The sequence below is a fragment of the Sinohyriopsis cumingii genome, chromosome 12 (assembly GCF_028554795.1).
Source record: "Sinohyriopsis cumingii isolate HCF-2022 chromosome 12, ASM2855479v2, whole genome shotgun sequence".
Lineage (NCBI taxonomy): Eukaryota > Metazoa > Mollusca > Bivalvia > Unionida > Unionidae > Sinohyriopsis > Sinohyriopsis cumingii.
Genome location: NC_142972.1, coordinates 32,559,724 through 32,586,298, shown reverse-complemented (window position 1 = coordinate 32,586,298; position 26,575 = coordinate 32,559,724). Strand labels below are relative to the sequence as shown.

The 26,575-nt window shown below is 41.1% G+C and overlaps 1 protein-coding gene across 1 annotated transcript in view; it reads right to left on the bottom strand.

The window, feature by feature from the left end:
• Positions 1-26,575, bottom strand: part of LOC149786209 (uncharacterized) — a 47,510-nt gene that overhangs the window by 16,096 nt on the left and 4,839 nt on the right. Inside the window, exon 4 of the mRNA XM_089976579.1 lies at positions 9,271-9,342. Within this exon, the coding sequence (XP_089832705.1) occupies positions 9,271-9,342 (72 nt within the window). The remainder of the gene's footprint in view (positions 1-9,270; positions 9,343-26,575) is intronic.

Below are 26,575 nucleotides of genomic sequence, written 5' to 3'. Positions count from 1 at the left end.
TTACCAAAACCAATTTTACTTAACCTTACCCAGTGACAGTTCCATGGATGTGTTTCCCAACAACACGTTGTGCTGTTACACGGCCAAATTACCTCAGGCCATCCCATTAGATCACGAAGCCCATTGGGAAGTGGCTTTGGTAGAAATCATTCACCCGACTCAAGTCCTCAATGTCCTTCCCAATCAAAATTTTTTTGATGTGGAAGTTCATGACGAGCAAATGCAACAGTACTTGGATACCCATGTCAAATATGACAAGAAAACCCGTACACAAAATCAAAAGTACACCACCTATCACTTGTTCATTCCCCCAGGCTATTATTTTAGTGGTCAACATTTGGTCAGCACCATAGCCACCAGGTTTAATGGCGTGTTTCTTAGAGCTTTGGAGCATGTCAACAAAAGTGTCACCATGGAGTACCACAAAGCAGCTCATCGCTTCTCGATGAAATTTGAACGGAGTAAAATCATGTCCATTTTATTTTGTCCTGAATTGTTTGACATGTTGGGCGGAGACATAAACATGAGAATGGCCATGATGAAGAAAAACGAATTACCCATCGTTTACGACAACGAGTCTTTTACCAAGTTATTTCGTACCCCAGTAGAACTGAATCAAGGACTGAATTTGATGTTCGTGTATTCCGATGTGGTGGAGTACAACGTGGTGGGACACACCTCCGTGCCGTTACTGCGTGTCATTCCTTTCAAAGTGGATTCTGCCACGAACGCTGACGAGGAAGGTGGAAACACTTACCACGTCCACCGCTAATTTGTCCATCCTCACTATTTGCCCGTCAGCAAGTCGTATTTGGACACGGTCAACATTACTATGAAAGGAGATTTGGGACAAAATATTCCATTCACCAAAGGAAAAGTCACGGTGAAACTCCATTTTCGAAAACGGTTTTCTCACGACTCTTAAGTCATGTATCCAGTGTACCAAGGGGTTGCTCGACAGCGAGGACACGGTTTAGGAGATATGTTAAAATCGGCCTTTCGTTCGGTGGCCCCGGTGTTGAAACCGATGGTGACACGCGGATTGCACGCCTTGAAAGATGCGGCAGTGACGCAAGGGAAAGAATTTCTCCAAAATGTCATCATCGACAAACAAAACCTAAAGAAGCCTTCATGAGGGCTGGCAAAAATGTCTTGCTGCAAACGGGTAAAGACATTTTGGGCCGACGAGACACACCTATAAATGCCCTGCACGCTACCGAATCAGGCATTCAGCAAGGACAAGGTAGAAAGAGACGACGAAGAAAACACCCTTTCACCAGACTTCAAGCTAGAAAGGCCAAGAAAAGAAGAACCGTTCGAGACTTAGACGTTTTCGATTATTGAGACACAGAAAAAAATGATGCACCGAGAGTCATGTGCTTGTTCCAAGTCGGAACTGGATATGTTTGCCATGCCCCCCCACCATGATGACGATGCAAGAATCCCAGTGGGTGGAATTTCATCCCGTCTCCTCATTGACCGGTTCCGCTCCCATCGAGTTTGAAATCAAAGGACAGCCCGAAGATTACATCGATCTGAATAGCAGTTACCTATACTTGAAAGTGAAAGTGATCGAACCACCCAACGCTAACATAGACGCTGATGAAGCAGTAGCTCCCATCAATAATTTCATGCATTCCTTGTTCAGCGAAGTGGACTTGTACTTGAATAACAAACTGGTCAGCAGCAGCATGGATACTTACCCTTATCGAGCCTACCTGGAAAATCTCTTGACGTACGGAAAAGAAGCCAAGAACACTCATCTGGATGATTGCGTGGTATGGAAACCTGACCAAGCGACTAGGTTCAACGGCATTACACTTGCTGGGGATGCTTCAAATCCAACGGGATTTGTAGAACGACAAAAGAAAATTGCTGGAAGTCGTAGTTTAGAACTGATGGATTGCTTGCATTTGGACATGTGGTTACAAGAAAAGTATTTGCTGAACGGGGTTGATATCCCCCTGAGACTGAATCGCAGCAGTGCTGCTTTCCATTTGATGGCTGCTGCTGATGCCACTTACAAAACCAAAATCGATGAAGCCAGACTATACGTGCGACGTGTGGAAGTGTTGCCTAAAGTGGGAAACGACATCAGTCAGACGTTGAGCAGAACGACCGCCAAGTATCCGATACGTCGCGTGGAAGTGAAAACCTTCACCATTCCTTCCGGACAGCGATCCATGATCGAAGGTCATCTGTTCCAAGGACAGTTACCCAAACGTTTGATTGTTGGTATCGTCAAGAATTCAGCTTTCAATGGAGCCTACAACGAAAATCCTTTCTACTTTAATCATTACAATGTGTCCAAGATTGAAGTCAGTCGCGATGGCAAGACCTTGTGTACCCGACCCTTTGAGCCTAACTTTGGTGCCGCGAAGAATTATTTGAGATCTTACTTGTCCCTGTACGAAGCTACCGGACAGTTAGGAACCAACACCAGTCACGGCATTACGTACGACGATTATGCAGGAGGCTACGCTTTCTGGGCTTTCGATTTCACTCCAGACCAAGGCAGCGACGAGGGACATTTCCACCCTATAAAATCTGGCCAGATTCGTGTGGAAATTCAGTTTGCGAGTCCACTGGATGCAGAGAACACAGTGAACGTCATCCTGTATGCAGAATTCGATAATACGATAGAAATCAACAGTTTGAGAGAAGTCATCCTAGATTACTAGAAACCATGGAAGACTGTTAATCCTCTTTACCTAGTGGAGAAACTTTGAAGATGAAATGTGAGGAAACTGTGGAAGAAGAATCCCAAGACAAAGACGAAGAAGATATCATGATGAAGTCAAGATGGCCAGAACAAGACTTGGTCAAAAAAATGACGGAATTGATCAAGAAAAATTGCTATGGATGTCAAAACGACCATCCCAGTCAAATTCAACACGATAAATGCCTGATGTTGAGTCAAGAAGAAAAATTGGACGAGTATCTGGACGAGGCTTGGAGTCTCATCTCGGACGAAAACGTGTTGCACCAGTGGTATAAAGACTTGCGTGAACATTCCTGTCCACCATTAACCACTCAAGAGATCGATCGCATTGAAGCTCTCCTGAATCAAAGTGAGGAGACGAAACGAAGAAACGGTTATTTGTCAAACATTTTCAAGCAAAAAGTCAGGATCGAATTGACGACTTATTATTACCTGTGAAGAAGAAAACAACACAAATGGATACCTGGGAACTTTATTACCTTTTGAACCACAGTTCGTATACGTCTTCTTGGAATCCTGTCGTCTGTGCTAAAGATGAACTCCCTCATCGCAAACCTAAAGACCATCAAGCTTACGTGATCAACACGGACGACAGTCATCTCCCAGGAACCCACTGGGTAGCCGTCTACTTTCCTCAAGAAGGACGTGTGGAATATTTCGATTCGTACGGATTTCCCCTTTGGAAGACGATATCATCGACTTTATGAGAAGAAATGCTCAGACAATCCGATTCAATAATGTGAAATTACAAGGCACAGATTCCTTGGTGTGTGGACAGTACTGTGTGTATTTTCTGCATCATCGCAGCCTGGGCTATTCCTTAGAACATTTAGTGACTCATTTTGATCCTCGTTCTTCTTCAAGAAATGATGTGAAAGTAGATCGATGGTTTTGTGACCATTATGCTTATCTTTTGTCTCAAGCTAGGAAACGTAGTGTCCATCAATGGCCTAATGACTTCCAACAATGGAAATCACAATTTCATTCACAACGTTGTCAGCCCTGTTTAAAGTAGAGTGTGAATTGAAGAAAAAATGTTTGTGATTTGAAAAAAATGTTTGATGTTATAGTGTTGGATTATTGTTAAAAATGTTAGAGTTGTTGTTGGTTAGTGTTAAGTGATTTTTGAATAAAAAAATGTTGTGTTTTGAAAAAAATGCCTTTGTCTTTTGTTTAGCTATAAGAATGTTTGATTGATGCTCTTTCACTTCTTACTATCCCTCTCATGACACTCATTGAACGTTGCGACTCGAAAACCGTGTGGGGATGTTTTCCTTCACGTCCGCGCTTTGACTTTAAGAACCGGGGTTGTTTCCAGTCTAACCATCCATAGTTGACTCATCCTCCTACGAAGATGTGCTCCAAACTAGCTAAGCTCAACGAAGCCTACGTGAATTTGCATAGGGTCAGACACAGTCTGATACCGAAGCCAGAAGAGATAGAGAATGTGAGAATGTTAAAAGTCACTGAAGACCTGATAGAAGAGCTCTTCAGAGAAGAAGTGAACAGGGAGAAAGAAGAATGGACAGAGAAGTACAGACTTCAGAGACAGCAGCAACAGCAACAACAACAACAACAACAGCAGCAGCAGCAGCAACCTGAAGCTGACAGAGGCTTTGTCGATTGTCGTATCGACACCAAAGAGTTCTTCTTCTCTTTCCGAAGAAGCAGACCTATCGTCAAAAAGTCTATCCTCAGAGGACATCGCATTCTTAGAAACTAGAAAAGATTGCCATAGCAAAAACAACAAAAAAAAAAACAGCCCTTTTCAGGGCTACCCCAATACTCTAGAAAAGAAATAACCATCAATTTGCCAATGTGTGTAGGTAGAGTAGTGTGAATATAAACACTAACTCTTTTTTAAAAAATGTGAGGGTATGTGTTTGTGTATAAGATTGTGTGTTTGTAAGTGCTCACGTAGGTTGGTGAGGATAGTAGATTAAAATGATGTCTTTTTTGGTGTTTGAGGTGTAGATTTGGGGTTAGATTGGATTGCTTTGCGTATCCACAGTCTATTGAAGTGGTTAATAACAAAAAATTTTTAGAATAGGAATGGGTAGCATAAAAAAGTGAGTGAGTGTTTCTTTTAGGTCCGCGCGTTGTTTTTTGGTCATGATCTAGGTAAGATGAATTTTATGTTTTTAGGGGGATGTTTTCCATCACGTCCGCGCTTTCAGTATAAATTGAAACTCGCTCGGCAGTCTAGCTACCCTTGTTGATTGATCAACACGACCAGAAGAATGAACACCAGAATTGTGAAACTGCTAGAACTCCAGATGCACCTGGAATATGCCAGGCGCATAGTAAATGAACTATCCGCGGAAGCCATAGTAGAAAAGGCAAGAATAAAGAAGGAAGAGGAGGAGAGAAGAGAGAGGGAAGAGGAGGAAAAGAAAATAGGAGAGAGGATGGCTTATAAGATACCAGAGACAGAGGATTGGGATGCTGAAGCCAATCATCCCGCCTCTGCACTCCCAAGAAGAAAGGTGAAAGGAGACTGGGGAAGAAGATGCGTGTGTGGCGCCAGGCCAGGAAGGTGCCATCATTAGATAGGTGCATCTGGAGTTCAAAAAAAACCCAACAGCCCTTTTCAGGGCTACCCAATACTCTAGAAAAGAAATAGCTATACATTTGCCAATGTGTGTGTGTGTGTGTGTGTGTGTGTGTGTGTGTAGGTAGAGTAGTGTGAATATAAACACTAACTCTTTTCTTAATAATGCGAGTGTATGTGTTTGTGTGTTAGTGATTGTGTTTGTAACCGTTCACGTAAGTTTGTGTGAATAGTAGATTATGGTTTTTTTATTGTTTCTTAGCGTATGTGGAGAGTATAGTTTGGGTTTTATTATACGAAATGAGAAAAGTGGGGGATGTTTTCCTTCACGTCGCGCGTTGTTTGGTCATGATCTTGGTAATATCAATTTTATGTCTTGGGGGGATGTTTTCAATCACGTCCGCGCTTTAAGTATAAAACTTACAGTGTTTGCCATTGGAGCCCATTCTACGGAATAAGCAAACAAGAAGATGCCAGCAGCTTCAGCTTTGTACAACAACCTTATGGGAAGTTGGTATTGGATGGTGGATGGATTGAATGTAGCAGAAAGGCTTGAACAGGAATGGAGGCATGCAGTGACAAAAGACTTCGTCTCAAGACAAGTAACCAGCTTCCACTTAGCCATCGATATTATAAAAGAAATGATAGAGGATGAGGAGAAGAGAATCAGAGGTTTAATTAACCCACCGTATGTGAAAGTGGGTAAGTTGAAAGAAGCGATAGTTTATGTGACGAGTGTAAGGTGTTTTTTGGAAGACATTGTAGAATGGACAGATTGGTCTTTTATGAAGTGGGGCTTAGACAAGCTTAAGAAAGCGGAAGAAGTAATGAGGAATGTGCTGACCGAAGAGGTCAAGAAGATCAAAGAAAAGTGGTCAAAGGAAAGAAAAGAAGAAGAAAGTAGAAAGAAAAAGGAAGAACTAGAGAAACTAAACGCAAACTGGATGAAAATCCAAGAGAAGTTCCGAGCCATGGGTCACCCGGACTGGATGCCGGAAACAGAAAAGAAGAAAGGAATGATGGAAAAAATAAGAGGATGGTGGAAGAAGTTAAGGAGTTAGAAGAAGAAGAAGAAGAAGAAAACCCAAAGGCCCTTTTCAGGGCCACCCATATTTCTCGAAAAGAGAATGACTTTCCATTGCCTACCCCTTTTTTTAAATTTAAAAAAAAAACAAATCCCATGTTCAATTCCCCCCTTGTCCCTAAATAGACCCACACTTTATTCCCCCATGTTCAATTCCCCTTGAGGCTAGAGTGACCCAAGACTTTTTCCCATGTTAAATTCCCCTTGAGGCTAGAGTGACCCACGATTTTTCTCCATGTTAATTTTCCATTGAGGCTAGAGTGACCCAGGGGTCTCTGTAATGATAATTCCCATTGAGGCTAGGGTGACCCACTTCACTACTATTGGTCCTAGTAGTAGGGAATATTACATCAAACTGGAGCCACCTGACATGAGTGGACAGTGCTTAAGATTACATGTATGTTGTGCACTAGAGATATCTAAAATGCAGTTTCGCATGTCATTCAGCGATATCAGAGCTAATTTGCGGCAAGGAACTTGCGGCAACAACCCATCCAATTCGCCATCAGAATTAGTGAAGAGTCCTGGCCTTACGAGTGGTTTTATGGCTTCAGCAAGAGAGTTAATAGACCAGAGAGTGGAGATGGGCTTTTAGTAAAATTTATTGCAAATGTCCAAGATTAAATTTTCATTACATAAACGAAATAGTGTTATGAAATATTTGTTACTTAAATAAATCAAAATAGTTAAAGCTATATTGATTTTTGTCGTTTGTAAAATAAATCAAATAGTGAAATATATAATGAAATATTTCTTACTTGAATAAATCAAAATAGTAAATTTATATTTAAATATTTGGTACTTAGATCAAATAGTTTTGAAATTTATCAAAACAATATATGTAAAGTTTCAAAAGTAAATCGAAATGAAGACTCAAGTAATTGATGAACCGCTAACAAATTAGTTTAGAAAAAATGCATCCATCTTTAATACGTGTTCAAATTAGAAAAGAATTAAGACGTACGGATAAACAACATGTTGAAGAAAATTATAGAATAGGACTCAGAGATTCACTAAAATAAAATTAAATAGGTATAGATATTACAATGGTTACAAGCAACATTTGTATGAAATATTTTAATATCACTGAACCATATTTTGATTTAGATCATTAGTAGAAGAATTAAACAATTTGGTAAAGTGAAAGGTAAATTGAACTTAACTATTGAACTTATGGCGACACTCGTCCAGGAGGAAGAAGAGGTTAAGAATATAAATATTGTTCAAGAACACATCCTATATAAATATGGGTCATACAAATATGATTTCCAGTGGTGTTCCGATAAATTTCAATGTTGAATGTGCAGATGTACCAATAGCCTGGAATAGTATTGATGTGCTAACAGTATTGATATATCAAAATGGTGTGATACAAAACTTATCTAAACGACTAAATGAATTCACTATAGTCCTAAAATAGTGATTTAGTCCAAAAGTAAAAGAGCACTTTGTAATTCCAATGCATGATGTAAATAAATAAATCCTCTGATCTTAAAACTGAACACAACTTAAGAAAACTGATTCTACTTCAGGTATTGAGATCGGAATGAGTGATTCTAACATCAACAATCCTAATATAAAAGCATAAACAATAATAATAGAACCAGTATCGGGTCATATTAATGGAAATTCCATTAAAGTATAACCAAAACTCGTCCCTAGAATTTTGCAAGGTCCGAATCGAGGCTGTGTATGGAATTCAAAACCAAGTAAACATGTTTACCCTAAATAATATTGGTCATGTGGCCCAAACTCCTATCCTCAGTTATGAACAACGGTCAATAACACTGCACAAATCAAATATTCATGACATATACTCTTGGATACAAGTCAACACATATTCCAATTAAATATACATAACAATAAACAGAGGAGATATGGATAATGTCATGGAACGGTAATTCGATTTCGCTGTTGTCTTCAGATTTATTAAATATCTAGTTTCTATAAAACAGTCAAAGTGTTACTAAAATACTCTAGACAGATTTTCAAATACCAAATAAAGAAAATTCCAAATGTTATACATTTTAGGAAAAGACACGTTTTTGCTGACACTGAGTTATACTAAATGCTATATTTAGCTCTGTAAATGATATCTTTCATTTCAGAAATTATTATTGTAACATTTCAACTTTTTGCTGTAGAATGATGTCAAAAGATATAATATGATATACTTATAAATAGGTTAAAATGGATTATGACCGGAGCCAAATATGCCCCTTACATTGTTTCCCCTTCCCGATTTTCTCCAAATGTCGTTGAAAGAAGTTTTAAAAAAAATATGTCTAGAGTATTTTAGTAACACTGACTGTCTTATAGAAACAAGATATTTAATAAATCTGAAGACAACAGCGAAATCTGTGCGTCTGGTAATAAGAAAATGTATAAAACACGAACGTAATTTTTCCTACGGCCATTAAGACATCAAATCATTACAATTACCAGAAGGAAAATTAAAAACACTTAAGAGCCCCAAAGCAATTACAGCAACAGAAACATATTTAATTTCTTTACAAGAACAAAAACCACACACCTTCCTGATCAAAGGCCCGTCAAAATCATTTCTTACTTAAAGATAAAATTTAAGATGTGTACCAAAATATTGAAAATCAGTCAGACAACAACTTGTACTTTAAATTTGTATGGAAATAATGTTTAATAGCTGCTATTATTATTTAAATTGTTGCTGACATGACGTAATGCACAAATCCACTTTACATTCTTTGCCTGATTGATTTGTCATTTGCACGAAGCGTCCATCATTTAAGATGCGTTTGTAGGATTTCCCCCTTTTCAATAGACATATTTAGAACAGCAGACATAAAAGCTCCACATAGCCATTTTTTTACGCACGGTCTAGATTTGTTATAATTCTCTTTTTGTTGGGAATGTATGTTCCTCATTAACACTTACCGATGAATACTGGCACATCGATACCATGACCGTTGGCCCAAGCTTCTAGAGGTGCTTCCTTCAAGACGTACCCTACCGGTGTAAATGATAATTTTGATTAAGTTTTTCATATGAAGTGAGCATATTGGCAGCTAGAAATAAAAACAAAACAAGAACAACGGTGCCGATTGAACCATTAGCTTACGGGAAACCCAAAAAGTGCTGACAGCGATATTACAGTGTTCCTCGTATGATCATATATATATATAGTGACCAACCATATGGTTGGGGTGGGGTGCTCCCAATATTTTATTTAAGCTATTATAGAAGCCCCACCCAGGTTTTATATTGTATCGAAGTTAAATTTAGTGAAAGATAGATGTGAAGCTCCGAGCCCCCAGTCAGCATTGCTGACGGTTAGATGATTAAAGATACAAAAAAGGTTGAAATTCAATATACAACAGTTTAATAACAATTCAATAACCAAATGACTCAAATTTCCAATTACACTCCTTCCGCTCGACCCTATAATAAGCCTATTGCATCACTTGATTAGCAGTGTGATTAAATGAGTTCCATTGTCCTTGTATTTCTATTCATCTGTTGTATCCTTTCTCTCTCTTATTTCTTCCAATTCCTTCTCCTCCTCCTCCCCGACCTTTCCCCAACTTCCCTCTTCTCCTCCTCCTCCTCGACTTTCTCTAGACTCCTTCTCATCCTCCTACGCTTTCTCCAAACTCCTTCTCCTCTTCCTCCACTTTCTCCAGACTCCTCCTCCTCCATTTTTTCCCACGACCACACTTCTGTCGACTTCGACTGTCTCGGCTACAGTCTCAATTCCGTCTCCAACTCTTGAAAACTCGGGACCCAATGGAACCGGAAGTTCTCTGTCCCCTAAAAAGGTTCCTGTGAAAACAGAAGAACGTACAATCTTTTTCCTTAGCCCTCTCATCTCACACTATACATAGCCCAACATCAGATAACGGCTATTAAATTTCTTCGGTCGCGCATTCGTTGACATCGAGATACCCATACGTTCTTGTATGGTAAAACAAACGTCATAATACAGCACGCTATCAATTACTTCTTATACATACATCAATAAGTTCTGTCACATCAGTACCTATTTCTGATCCCGTTATACTAAACAATATCGCAATAATCAGATGCATTTCTTTACCTTACAACTCATACAAAGTACGCAAATATTCTAATATACATGCTCTGATATATGCATACGTCCATATTAACTAATATTACATTTCAACCATGTTTCCAAATTCACAGTTCAAGCATGTGTAAATTCTAACATAACGCATTATTAAATGCACTGGTTTACTACGAAGTAACCTAACAGCGAATTACAAAATTAATTCTGACCACAAACTAACAATCTATATAATTCCGCCTCGCATCTAATAATTCTCCACGTAAATCCCAAGCCCATTTCTCGAATACGCATGTAAATGAAACACTACAAAGGAAATTGTATAGACTAAATGATCATAGTAATTAGGTGTACATACTACAAATAATTACAATTATGATGTCGTAATATTCTGCAAAATCGAGCAAATAACTTACTGACATTTTCGAAGTATTGTCTTTCCTTAGAATCTACCTCTAAGTTCCGCCGCCATATTACGTGTGGCTTCTTCGTCTGAGTAAACCCTATTGATCTGCAATCCTTTCAGGAGAATAATAAATTACTCTTACGATTCGGAAGGTATCGTTCGGGTCTGAATTGTAATCACGCCCTCTATCTCATTTTTTTAAATATTGGATATCGCTGTAGATCGCTCCAATCAAACTTAACAGACAATGTCCCTCTCGCTGTCTGTCAACGTGGGGACGGATAAGAACACACCATGTTCACCCCGTGGACACTCCTTTTGATCCTTGAACTAACCCTTAACATATTGCTGTGATGACAGCAAGCCTTTGTTAAATGACGCGACCGGTTGCCTTTGGCGACTCAGTTTCCGGTCTCTGGCTGGTCATTGTAACCTTGCATAAGAGTTCAACTCTAAATCCGCGGCAATCGTTAGAGATCAAACACAAGGCCGCGGTAATATTCCCAAGAAAGGTAGATTATAGCTTATACATGAGTTTATAGCTGGGGCTTAGCAAACGTGGCATATATACAAGCTGAATATCTAAACATATTAGAAAAGCAAAGATATAATCTGAAGCGCTAACGTGCTCTATCGAACCCCAAATGAATTTATTGGAGATTTGTATGTTTGGTATGGAAATTAATATCACATATATTGTCTTAGAAGGTAATTGGTAGTGAAACTTGATTTAAATAGGAATGACATTCGCAGGCGCAGATGTAAAGAAATAGTATAGAAGACGCGATATATGACAGAGTGATAGCGGACGAATGGATGGAGAACATAGATTGAGAATCATAATCGGAAAGAGAAAATATTGTCGTAGAAGGAAGACAAGTTTATAGAGGAGAAAAAGACGAGGAAGCGAATGGCTAGATATGAATGGAAGAAGAACGCACAAAGCTCAGAAAAGAGAAGTTAAATGTGAGCAGAAGAACTAGAAGCGAAATGTTCACTACTAAAGATAAAACAGATGGAATGAATGTGAATGGAAAGCTAAAGGGAAGCTAAGAAAAGATAAAATGGGGAAAGAAACAGATCCAGAAATGGAAACGGAGGCAGTAAAAGGGTTAAGATCCTGGTTGTAGAAGAGGAAGCGAAATATAGAAGCAAGATGACACAATGAGGAGGAAGCCGAGTGAGTAAGTATTAGAAACTCGAGTGGGTAAGTATTAGAAAGCCGGAAGATAGGAAATCAAAAAGTGAAATATATTGAATAGCCTCTCTTGGACGTCTGCGGAGAGGGAAGGGGGCAACTAGCCCTCGTGATAATACAAAAATGCTTCTACTTTACTCGTGAAATATTTATGTATATCTGCTTTAAAGCAACCATTAATTGTCTTTTTACTATAAATTGCTTCAGGTAAAAACAGCTGATTTGTATATATATTTTTCACTATTTTCTGTGCCAATGCCATTAGAGGCTGCATTACAACATCGATAAAAAGAAATTCCAAACTTTATAACAAACATTTTACGACACAAATTTAGTTGCAAATAGACTGTTTTAAATTGTGTATTTTGTGAAATTTATGACTGTTTATGACTGTTTTCATATGAAAATGAAGAGATTTTTTTATATTCGTTAGCACATTTTGTGTGTGGCTTTGGCAAGTTTGCAGTCTATTTTAGTGACATACACTACACGAAATTCGTTTCGTTATCAACACTCATCTGTGTCCGGTTTCACCATCGTTTACAGACATTATTATGCCTGTGATAAGAATTAAAATAGCTACCGAAAACAATTGTAAAACTATACTGAATGAAGCCTCTTTCTTAAACACGTGTACTGTGTGTCGTATAGTGTAACAGGTACACAATACTGTGTGGGTGACACAGAATATCTAATGGGTAATTAAGTTCAGTAAGTTGTCACTGACACTTTGCACGAATAATAGTGGAAGCTAATTATAAACAAACAATGCTTGAAGAATACTGTTTTATTGTTTGGATTTCGTTTTCAGACATTCAAAATGCCTAAAGTAGTGAAGGGGGGCGATATACGACCAATGGGAAAATACATTACAGACCACACCTGGGCCTGTATGCGGACAAGATTTATACGGACAAGGGAAAACCCAGTCAAAAAGGTCTTGGGCCTGTCTACGGACAAAAGGTTAGGGTGTTATATATGGACAATAGGAATGAAACAGGGAACGTGACGTCACAATACTGACGATTAGCAACAATGTTGCAAGGAGCTGACCTCAATCGAACAAACAGTGGGGGAAAAACATCAGAACGCTTGGCGGGAACTGAACTGACAGAGACAGAGAGAACACAGACAATAGACAACATATACAGCACAAACAACTAATAAAACTTTTTTAGGCAAGAAAGCAAATCTTTTCGCGGCATATGAGTGGCCCTGAAAAAGACCTTTACGTTTATGTTAACATCATTCCGTTAACATAGAGGGCAACGCATAGGTCTTCTTCAAACCCTCAAACTTCCTCTGACTTCTGGACCGTAGATGAGAACTCTCTTCAAACAGTCTTGTCTCTCCACACAAATTCTTCTTTTCCAAACGCTCGTATCGGTGATCCTGATAATTGTCCATGATGATCTGACATACATGAGTAAGTCCGTACGGAACAGCATTGTCGATGCGAGAGTAGAGGATTCTACTATGTTGACACCTCTTAGTCTCGTCCCAACACATTTAATTGGTTAAGACTTAGAAGTGACACCTTGGTTTTCTAATGATGTTTTGTGCTTTGTGTATCCCTGTCCACCCATAAGGTGTTATAAGTTTGTTTGTCTCCAAGAAGAATAAAGATAAAAATTTTGTCAGGGTTAGTCTAAGTTTTGTTCATCATATGATATAGTTTAAATTATTCCATTAAAGTTTGGTCGGTTGTAACTCCCTTCCCTATGCCTGGGAGTAGATGATTCTATGTTTGTCCACATTTTGAGACGATAACAGGTGAAGGAATGCAGTGAACTGCGGTTATTCATAGGGGAAGGGCGGATCGAAACGGATTGAATTTATTCACCAATCCAAACACGCGTTACAAAATTCAGTCACAACACGGACTCAGTCTTCCAATCCGAAGAGAGCGGACTGTGACCTCACATTCCCTATATAGATGCGGTAGCGTCTGTGTGCAGTCAATCCATGCGACACAGTTTTCAAACATGACGGAAAATAAGAAGACAATGAATTGGGGTGCACCGGCCGTGGAGACGAGAAGCGATGGTATAGCAGCGGCTACCAATGTCAACACAGGTCTACTTCCAGAAGAGATCGACTTTAATTGGGATTTAGTCGATTTTCTTTCTTCTTCGCAAGAATTGGTTCCGGCACCAGTACCTTCACCACCTTCTCCTTCTTTACCACACGTGGAGGATTTTAAACAGAGACAGAAGGAAGAATTGGCGAATTTTTTACAACAGCAGAAAGAAGCAGAACAAGCTTTTCTCCGTCAACAGCAACAGCGAGAAGAAGAAGAAGCAAGAAGGAAACGACAGGAAGAAGCAGCAGAGAAGAAACAAGATCTACGAGAGAAGGAGAATAGTGAAAGCCAAATGGTAACGGTACTCATAAACATTTTAGCAGAGTTAAGGAGTCTGAAACAAATGTATCAGACGTCTTTATTACGACCCAAAAGAAGAAGACCTTCCCGAGCCAAACAACCCAACCCTGTTACTACGCCTACGATACCACCCCTAGTGATTTCTACCAAATCATCATCGACAGGAGCCAGTCCAGAAGTAGGCCTTGGCCATGGCAAAGGCTTAAGACAATTAAAGATGATTACGTCTTCCTGAGTTTGTTTCTTTAAGCAAATACCCAATGGTCCTATTTAGGGCCACGCACTACAATCGAAAAGAGATACTATTTAAATTGCCAAAATCATTTAAAACTCAAAAACCGTTTTTTTCTGCCCATGATGTACGTGTGTGAGTGAGTGAGTGCGTGCGTGATTGTAGGTCCTTATTCTAAAAATCAAAACCAAGAGACACTTACGTTTTCTGCCTGGTCTGTTCTGGTAAAAATTTTACAATTCAATTCACAGCACAACACTTTAAAAAGTTCATAGACTTCTTCTGTGTCTTTGTTCACTCTTTCTGCTCTTTAATTTCTTCACAATCACAGTCTTTTCCTCCTCTTCTTCCTCACTTTCTCCTCGTTTTTTTTTCTTCTCCTTGTTCTCTTTCTTTACGTGTCTGAGTTCTTCCTTTGGGGAGGGTACCTCTACTTCCTGTTCCGAACCACTCTCTTCCTCTTGCTCCTGTTGTTTCTTAGGGCATTCTGAAAACCAATGTCCTTTTTCTTGACAATGATAACAGGTATCTTGACTTTTGTCTCTTCTGGTACCTGTCTTACTTTTTTTTACGGTATGGGCACTCTGAAAACCAATGTCCTCTCTTCTTACAGATATATCAAGTATCTTTACTTTTATCTCGAAAGGAGGGGGGAGTAGTCCGTCGGCTTGTCTGAAGAAAACGTTCTTATGACACCTCGCAAAGCTCTGATCAGAAGTTCGATCTGTGTGGGCTCTTCTATCGTTCTGCTCGGTTTGAGAGGGAAATGAATATTGGAAGGGAAGGCACACACCCTTTATATATACGCTGGTCTGATATGGATATAAAGTGACCGATGGCTTTTAAAATGTAGTCATTTGACCTTTCGCCGTTAAGATGAAACGATCGCATCATATCGTGGAGAAAGGAGAAGAAAGTAAGGGGCACAAACTGAAGTCTTGGCACAAATTCATGCCAGTGATTTTGAAGGTGACGTGAGTGAGGCAGAATCCAGACCCAGAGAGTGTACACCCAGTCAAAGTTCACCACCATTAGTAAACCCTGAAAAGTACTATCACATTCGAGAGACGGTAAAGCGCTCCTCTAGAAAATGTAGAAAGACAGCTTACACGTACATAGTGAAGTTTAAAGATTTCAAGTCCACGGTACCCCTGGAGAAAGCAGATGGCTTCGTCACTGATGTGTGCGATTCTTTGTTAACCACAGTGAAACCACAGTGTCAAGCCAAAGCAGACGATCGTTTGAGACTTTCCATTCATCACGACAGTCTCAAGTCCCCCGTTTGGATCGAGTTTAGCAGCCCAGCAGAATATACACCTTCCAAAAACATCGACAAGATTCAATACATGCAACAATCCAATGACAAGTTTCACATCACCGATGGAAAAGCGACACTGTTCATGACCCACGTGTCTCTCCCCAAAGGACCGGACAACGCAGAAAAGTGTTATTGGTGGACGACCTTCGTAGCATCAAGCGTAGCCTCGTCCAAATTGGCAACCCTCAAGACCAGATGTCTTTAGCCCGTGCCATCGTGGTGGGACGAAGGTATGCCGACAAGAACGCCATGGTAAAATGAAAAAAGAGCTTGGCAAACTAGTCAAAACTCGAATCGTGCCAAACAGCGAAGAGAAGCAGAACTCCTGTTATAGCAAGTTGGCCTGTCCAAACACACATCCTGTGGCATTCTTGAAATTCAAAACTTGCAAGATGCTCCACGCTACACCTTGAAAGTACACCCTCAAGAAGTGCGCGGAACTTTGTTGTTTCGAGGAAAAGATTTCAAAGACGGAAAATACATTCAAGTCTATTATCACGACTTTGTCATTGTCAAGGAAAACTGATGTTTCCCTTCGATACCATCACCAGTATCACTGCATTCCTAGGATACAGTTATTATTGTGGATGAAAATGCTCAGGAAGTTTGGCCTCTCAACCCTGTCTGGACGAAGGACAAGAACAAGTGCATTGTCCTGCTTGTCAGCGCACTTTTGTCAGCCCTGCTTGTCACCAACAACATCTGAAGACGCAATGTTCACAGCAGAAAAGTGCTTGTCAACTCCTGAGATTGTGCCCTACTTGTGGATAAGGTACACGTACCAATAATGCCAAGGCACACGTATGTTCAGGAAAGAAACGATGTCATATTTGTCACCAAATCGTGGACTTGGAACACCAATGCTACATTCAAAAATACCATTCCAAATATCAAGAGGAAGACGATGACTTGAAGAAGAAGAAAGGCGATTTCATCTATTTCAATTTCGAATGCATGCAAGAGACTGGCTTTCACATTCCTAATTTTTGCGTGGCTTATCGAGCATGCGAGAAGTGAATACAAGAGCCTATCTTTAGTCATTGCCCTCAGATCGTGTACGAGTTTAGCGGTTGCTTATTTCACGGATGTCCTCTTTGCTACCCTCAACGTGGCACCAAAACTCAGTTTTTACAACGGACTATGGAAGACTTGTACCAGGACACTTGTCAGTTGCGGTTGAAATTAGAACAGCAAGGATACCAATTAGTAATGGAAATGTGGGAACACGAGTACGATCACCGTTTGAAAACCGATCCCGAATTTAAATGCATCGTGAAAGTTACATGTTGGTGGACCCACTGAACCCGCGGAATAGTTTGTACGGAGGAAGAACAAATGCCACATGTTTGCTGTATCAAGCCGACGAAGAGAAAGGAGAAAAAATTAAATACTTGGACGTGTGTTCGTTGTATCCTAACGAGCGCAAATATTGTCGTTTTTCCGCAGGTCACCCGCATTTGCTGATGGAACACATCGACCTGGACAACATTCGACATTACGAAGGACTGAAAAAGTGCGAAGTCATGCCTCCCACCGACTTGTATCATCCGGTATTACCTCACCATTGTCAAGGAAAACTGATGTTTCCCTTGTGCCGTACTTGTGCCGAAACGTGTAATCAAGACCAGCCTTGTCAGCACAGTCAGGAAGAACACGCCTTGACGGGGACGTGGATCACAGTGGAATTGTTCAAAGCTCTGGACATGGGATACCAAATGTTATAAGTGTACGAAATTTACCACTTTCCCAAGACAGAACAGTACCACAAGGGCGACCAGACTCAGAAAGTCATTTTCGTAGACTACGTGGATGCCTTTTTGAAACCGAAACAAGAAGCCAGCGGCGATCCTTCCTGTTGCCACACTCCCGAAGACCAAAAGAAATTCAAAGAGAAATAATTGGAGCAGGAAGGCATTACTTTAGACCACGTAGAGAAAAATGAAGGCAGGTGATCGTTTGCCAAAGTGATGTTAAATTGCTTATGGGGTAAAATGGCACAACGACTGTGTTTACATAAGACGGAGTATTTGACAGAACCTTTCCCTACTCCATGTGATTCACGACAAAACTAAATACATGAAACACATGGACGTCGTTCGTCAGGATTTGATCTTAGTCAATTACGAAGAAGAACTGGACTTTGTACAAGCTGACGAATTTGGAAATGTGATCATTGCGTCTTACGTGACAGCTCATACTCGCTTAAAATTGTACGAAGCTTTAGAATTGTTAGGTGATCTCGTCCTGTACTTTGACACGGACAGTTGCATCTACATCGATCGCCTAGGTGAACGTCACCCTGACATCGAAGGAGACCATTTAGGAGCCTGGTCAGACGAACACCCGGACAAGAAGATTCTAAGTTTTGCTAGTGGCCGTCCTAAAAATTACGGCTAAGAATACCGGGACCAACAAGGAAAAGTGCACACGGAATGTAAAGTAAAAGGATTGACTCTCAATTATCGCAACAGTCAGGTGGTGAACTTAGGGGTATTGAACGAAGCCATGCAGTCTGGAGAGGATAGAAACTTTAAAGTGATCACCTACGAACCGCACAAGATTGTATGTTTACCCACTCACCAAATCGTCAGTCGACCCTGGGAAAAACTGTATCAAATCGTGTACCAGAAACGAGTACAGCTTCCCAACCCCTTCACTTTACTGAAAGGTCACGTCGATATTGGTCAGCATATGAAAAGGGACAACGTCCGAAATCTATAGTTCATGGTCACTACCAAGACCAAGCGAGAAAGATGAATCCTTTTAAATAGACATTATTCAAGTTCGGTGATTCTCAAGTGGAGTGCGATGCTGTGCCTTACGATGAGAGCGATGCCATACGCTGTGACCTCAGCGATGTAGTAAAGCATCATGGGAACTTTGTTATAACTACTACTACCACTACACCTACCATGTAAAGTGATGCTGTGCGTGTCAAACCTGACTGATTCGAAAGCGATGTCACTCGTTATCGTGGACTCTTTACTGGTTTTCTTTGTGGATGTCAAACTTCACGTGACAGCATTCAGCTACCACCCTACGGATGTCATCCAAAACTGAGCAAACTCCTACGGATTTCACCCTACCCTCATCGAAATGAATCTGTGAAACACAAATTCTCGCTCACTGTGCGTTTGCCTGATTACTGCAACTTTGAAAGTCGATACCAAACCTTCCAAGGAAGATGGCCTAAATATCTAGGAGGACCTACCCCCGAAGAATTAGTCAGAGCCGGATTTTTCTACTTGGGCGAATGGGATAAAGACAAGTGCTTCAGTTGTGGTGTGTCACTACACCAGTGGAAACAGCAAGATTCGGTGTACCTGGAACATGCTCGATGGTCTCCGAATTGTCACTACCTACCTTTAGTGGGACCGAGTTACTGAAGTGACATACCATGTCGTTTAAGAAACCAGATTGGGTAGGAGTCAAACGTTGGACAACACCTAGACCCATTTAAAACATAATATTCAAGGATTACCAAACGAACTGCATGAGAAGATCTACAAGAAAGTTTGGCAGGGACTTGCCAGAACAACATCTCAGTGGGTGACTGTATTATTCCGCTTTAGACCGTTTGCATCAGAAGATTTTATTGACATTCTTGACTGTTACCTTGAATGACAGTGGTCAGAAATTATTCACTATGTTCATTACTTTCTCTCTAGGAGAAGACTTTAAATAAAATAATACTGACATGATCATTGATACTTTAAAGGAGAACATTAGTGGTTTGCCTGTGGAGTTGAGAGAACGCATTTACCGAGAGCTGGTCAAAATACAAGTTCGACGGAAAGAACAATTTCATCCGTTACGTCACCGATGTTTAAACCAATGGTACCTGAATGCTATAAGAGGACTGATTCAGTAGAAAGTGTTTAAGTGGTCAGACATTGTTTAACTGTACGTGAACGAGAAGGTATGGACTTCTTTAAGGTAGACATACCGCAACGAATTCCAGAAAAAGAGTTAGAGGATTACCAAAATCTTTTACACAACGTAAACTTAGTGGAAGAGGAAATTTGTGAACAGTGTCTTATGATGTGCAACGTAGTGATTAAACCAATTAGATTTGCCTCTGGAGTACGATCATCTCTGTGCAGAAAGTACACTTATTGCCTCCGACAAAAAGACGTATAAAAACAACCTACCATGCCACAACCTTTATCAGAAGTGATACAACAGATTCCGTGGAAGGAAATCAATGAGAGTATTAAAACAGTAGAAGATTACCAACATTTATTACAACAACTGTGTCCATTGAATTGGGGTCGTCGTCTGCTGTGTGTCTTAGTGACTTGCTTTCTGTGATTTCGTTTACCAGCCGATTCCTTTTGGACTCTTTACGAACATTACTTACCACCAAGCAAAACATGAAAGTGGTCCCTTTAAATGTCCACGATAAACTCATTTTGTTCAAAGCCTTGCGTTTCCATCTGGATACTTCTCGAACTCTACGGAGAAAAAAGATTCGTGTACGTTTAGGTACCGAAGATGTGCATGACGATGTGTGTGTAGCTGGTGACTTACACCCTCATTGGACAGATGTTCGTGATTGGAAAAATTAGGGCTTTGAGGCTTGGACCAAAGAAGTGGCCAATTATGCCAGAGAGCCGTGATCCTCCATTCAAACGTTCAGAGAAAAAAGTAAATTTTAAACCTGTGTTAGTGACAGAACCATGAAAAATCCGTCACCGTGGACAACCACTCCCTTCAGGACAGGACTGTCATGGACATTCCCGAAAGACCATTCCGCGAGGACACCTGTGTGACATTACCCCATGTAGAGAATGTAAGCACATTACACACTGTCCCTAGGACACCTTGGTTACCAAAAACATGTTGTACAGTGACTTGTTTGTATTCCACTTTGATCGTTTTGATGTGTTTTTATTGCTGTACGTAACCATTTGGCTTTATGTATTTTTGTATTTCGTGTTGTTCCATTTTGACCTACAATAAACGTGTCCTGAAAAGGTATAAAAACTCTTATCTTGTCTATCTTTGTGTCAAAGGTGACATTCTTTGCACTGCGGCTACCTCTGCTGTCTTTGCTCCCTCTTCCTCCACTTTCAAACGAACACACACGATCGTGCCAGTTGGAAGGCCTTGTATCTCCGCCATCCCTTTAACATCTTAACTGGTTCAGACAAAACTGAATTTGTCAAACGTTTGATCGAACATAAACATCATTTGATCGATCGTCCACCTTAACGAATCGTGTGGTGTTACAAAGAGTGGCAATCAGTGTACAACCTCTTGCGAGAAAGTCAAGGCGATTCCATCGTGTTTGTGGAAGGTATTCCTAGCGATGAAGACGGAATTGTGTCTGACCCCCGTCAAACCCATCTGGTCATTTTCGATGACATGTTAGGAAAAGACGAAGAAGAAATTAAACTGTGGTTTACGCGCAAAGGGCATCACCGTAATGCTAGTATCATTTACATTACTCAAAATTTGTTTCAACAAAGTAAAGCCCATCGCACCATCAGTCTCAATGCTCATTACGTGGTCTTGTTTAAAAGCCCCAGAGATAAATCGTAAGTGCAAGCCTTAGCCAAACAGTTAGGAACGCCTTGGCTGACTCATGCGTACGACGATGCCATTCAAACCCCAGATGCCTATTTACTCGTGGATCTAAAACCTACCATTATTTGTGATTTCGTACCCATTTCTTTCACCAATGGTGTCAAGACGGAGGATCTGTCCTGTACACGTCCCCGAGAACTTTGGGTCTGTCTCACACAGCGTCAACATGACGTGCCTTCAGTCTCATCTTCCCGTCAGAATGAATCGTTCTTACGATGGTTTACGTTTACAGTACTTCAATTACTGCAAGGCATCATTCACATTCCTAATAAAATCAAACGCTTTTTTCACAGAAACAAAGTAGCCTTGAAGCAACAGGCCGATCCCCACATCGACACTCAAACCAAAAAGCAATCATTTTGAAACCTGGATGGAGTGGTTCTCTAGGAGGTGTCATCATTCACTCCCTCTTAAAATGGGATCCTAATGCCGCCAAAGTTCTCCCCAGGAAAAAAGCCACTCCCAAAAAAGCCAAACGAAGCCCAAAGAAGAAAAAGAGCAACTGTGTCAAGACCAGGTCACAGCCCCAGAAAAAGAAAAGCCCACACAATAAGAAAAAGAAAAGTCCCCAGAAAAAGAAAAGCTTTCAGAAAACAGCTTCTACTCGCAAGAGAGACATTTCGGCCAGGACGCAAACATTTGCAAACCACGACCTTCAGCGACGGTGACTGCGTCTCTAGTAGCCTCAGGTTCTTCCACTTCTCCGTTGCTGGTGATGCCAGCCAAACCCAATTTGACAACCGTTCTTCCTCATTTGATGAAACAATGGAAACCCGCGTGTACAAAAACACCCTCCTCATCTTTATCTGCAGTGGCAGCTGCTCACAAAGTACCTGTTCCCAAAATCAAATTCCAAGAGCGATCGGGCATGTTACAGAGTTCACTGAATTTGTCCAAGATATACCTGTCCCGACTTAGTCCGTTGCGAACTCCTCCACGACGCGTGATGCCTGTCATCAAGTTGATACGTCGCAAAGACAATTAGTGGCCACCCATTCCAGTATAAAAAAAAGGCCTGAAGAAAAGAATGGGCATCATTGTTTTTGTGCTTCTAAAGACCCAAAGATGTCACCCCCCCCCCCCAAAAGTCATCCCTCTTCTTAACCCAAAGGAAAGAAAAGGAAAGGACTGTCTCCTCGTTTAGCCAAACATGGGGACATGTTGTCTGTCCTGTCCGAAGCTTCTCCACCCATGCGGAAACAAACTCATTCAAACAGCCTCCAAAGATGTCATCGTTACCGTGTGCGAATGTTGTTTGAACGTCTTGAAAGGCACCATACCTTTGTCTAAACACCAGAAGAGAAAAAAGAAAAGAAGACCAAAGCCATTTCATTACTACCTCCATCAATACCTTCGACGTCTACTCTCGTGGCACATCGGACACGTAAATCCGTTTCCAAACCACCATCTCGCCCCTTCCAAAGTAGCGACAGCGAAGAGTAGGTGACTTATTAACAAAAATGGAGAAGGTGTTAGCCAGCATTTACTACGATCCATCCCATTCTGCAGGTTACGGAGGAGTTCAGAAATTGTATCGTGCTGCCAAAACACGACTGAAAAGTCTCCGTTTATCTAAAGTGCAACGATGGTTGCAAAAACAAGCCATGTACACTTTACACAAACCCATTCGACGAACATTTTTCAGAAATCGTGGAGGGTATCGATCATCAGTGGCAAGACGATTTAGCCGATGTCTCTCATTTGGCCACCTACAATCGTGGCTACAAAAATTTGTTTTGTGTCATCGACGTCGTTTCCAAATTGGCATGGGTCGTGCCATTGACTTTCAAATCGAGCAGTGAATTAGTACGAGCCCTCCAACTGGTGTTGAAACAAAGTGGTTGTCACTCTCTTCGATGGCAAACCAACAAAGGAATCGAATTTCTGAACCAAACTTTCCAAAAAGAACTAAAGAAACGTGACATTCATTTTTTCACCACCGAGAATCCCGAAACCAAAGCCAACATCTTGGAACGTTTTCAACGTACCTTGAAAGACCGCTTGTGGAAATATTTTACACATCAACACACTCTCAAGAACATCGACATCTTACCACACCTGGTTCAAGCGTACAACGAAGCCTACCATCGAAGCATTGGAGGTGCCCCTCAAGAAGTGACTCCCGACAACGAAATGACCGGTCCTGAAGGCCTGTTTGGTATGTCCCCGACAGAGGCTGTCCCCAAGAAAAGTGGAGTGTTGGCAGTAGGAGATTCGGTGCGCATTGGCAAATCCAAACGCACTTTCGACAAAGGTTACTTACCCAACTGGACCACAGAAATTGTTTCGTGTCACTGGACGAGTGCATGGTCGTCATCCTGTCGTCTATAAATTAGAAGACATGAATGAGGAAGTGTTAATAGGAACTTCTTATTTGCCCGAGTTACAACGCGTGACCAAAAAGAAGACGAAGTGTACGACATCGAAAGCATTCTCGAACAAAGAACCCATAAAGTGGGCAAATGTGTCAAAGAAGTCAAAGTACGTTGGAAAGGATATCCTCCCAGTTTTGATTTTTGGATCGACGCCTCGCAAGTCATCGACTATAAAAAGAAGTAACCATCATGACCTTCCACACAGCCTCAGTTTCCGCTTCCACTGCAATGACAACTCCTTCACCCACTTCTTCTCTGCAAGATCTACAAAAGCAATCCTAGTGGGCGTGGTGTGGAGAACGTGTGCCTAAAACGCAAATCATCTTTTTCTGCCAAATGTTTGTAGTGTATTGTGTCATCGGTGCAACCATTGCCAATTTGAGTTTGCAACAAGGTGACAAACAATTGTGGACCATTTTATTGAGCAGTTGCATCGGTTACCTTCTTCCCAATCCTTCCCTGAAATACTCCTCAAACGGGAACAACAGGAATCTTGCGTCCAACGTCAGTCACCACTCCCTCAACATTTTGGGCGGGACACTCCTCTGACTTCCAATTACTCCTCGGACAGCCACAGAACTCTGGAAATATGAACAACAACAACCAATTTTACTTAACCTTACGCAGTGACAGTTCGATGGAGTGTTTCCCAATAACACTTTTTGTTGTTACACGGCCAAATTACCTCAGGCAATCCAAACAGATCACGAAGCCCATTGGGAAGTGGCTTTGGCGGAAATGATTTACCCTGCACAAATCAAAAACATCACCGAAAAGCAAAACACTTTCCAGGTCGAAATCCTGAACGCCAAATTGCAAGAAAAAAAATTATTAAAATCGGGTTTTCAGGTGGCACAAAGTCAGCAAACAATCCATCATTCAGTATCTACACGTTGAAAATTCCGTCAGGTTATTATTTTAGTGGTGAACATTTGGTGGACATCATTACGGACAGGTTCGAGGTAGCCTTTGGCAAAGCCCTGAACAGAGCCAAAAGAAGTGGTAAGATTTAGTATCATAAAGCAGCTCGTCGCCTAATGATACAATGTCAGGATACCGACACATTGTCCCTCAGGTTTAATGGTAGTTTGTTTGAAATTTTGGGCGGACATCCACATATGGTAGCACACAGTTTTGGCCCCAAGATCAACAGTAATATGGACTTTTACAGGGCTTTTGGATTCCCGGTAGAACTGAACGAAGAACTCAATTTGATCTTTGTGTACTCCGACGTGGTGGAGTACAACGTGGTGGGACACACCTTCGTACCGTTACTGCGGGTCATTCCTTTCAAAGTGGATAGTACCACGGCCAATGACCAGGAAGGTGGAAATACCTATCACATTCACTGCGAATTTGTACATACTCACTATTTACCCGTCAGCAAGGCGTATTTCGACACTAACAACATTACTACAAAAGGAGATCTGGGACAAAATATTCCATTCTCCAAAGGTAAAGTCACGGTGAAACTCCATTTTCGAAAACGATTCTCTAACGAGTTGTAAGTCATGTATCCATTGTACCGAGGAGTCGCTCGACAACAAAAACATGGTTTCGGAGATATGTTGAAATCGGCCTTTCGTTCGGTGGTTCCAGTGTTGAAACCGATGGTGACACGAGGTTTGAATGCATTGAAAGATGCCGCATTGACGCACGGCAAATAATTTCGCCAACATGTCATCACTGACAAACAAAACCCTAAAGAAGCGTTCTTGAGAGCAGGCAAAAACGTCTTGCTTCAAACGCTACTGAGTCAGGCATTTCCGCTTCCGTGACGCCACAGCAAGGACAAGGCAGAAAGAGACGACGAAAACACCCCTTTAGAAGACTTCACACTCATAAAGCTAGAAAGACTAAGAAAAGAAGATCTGCTCGAGACTTAGACGTTTTTGATTATTGAATCATAGAAACAAAAAGGATGTTTCGAGAGTCTTGTGCCTGTTTGAAGCCGGAACTGGATCTGTTTGCCATGCCGCCTACTATGATGACGATGCAAGAATTCCAATGGGTCGAATTTCATCCCATCTCCTCTGTCAAGGACTCAGGGTCAGCTCCTATCGAGTTTGAAATCAAAGGACAGCCCGAAGATTACATCAATATGTATTGCAGTTACTTGTACTTGAAAGTGAAAGTGATCGACACGTCGACAGACGGTCCCGATATAAAGGACGAAGATAAAGTAGCCCCCGTCAACAATTTCAGTGAAGTGGATTTGTATTTTAATAGCAAACTGGTCAGTAGCAGAATGGACATTTACCCTTACCGAGCGTACCTGGAAAATCTCTTGACGTACGGAAAAGAAGCCAAGAACACCCATCTGGATGCTTGCTTGGTATGGAAACCTAACACAGCGGGCAAGTTTGACGATACCGATTTGAGTACAGATAAAGACCCCAACCACAAGGTGGGATTCAATGTCCGACGAAACGATATCAAAGGCCCCAAATATTTTTTTAGGACTGATGGATCGTTTGCATTTAGACAAGTGGTTGTAAGAAAAGTATTTGCTGAACGGTGTGGATGTCCGCCTGAGACTGAATCGTAGCAGTGCCGCTTTCCATTTGATAAGTGTTTCTGTCTGTTACAAAACCATCATCCAAGAAGCCAGACTCTACGTGCGACATGTGGAAGTGTTACATTAAGTGGGAAACGAC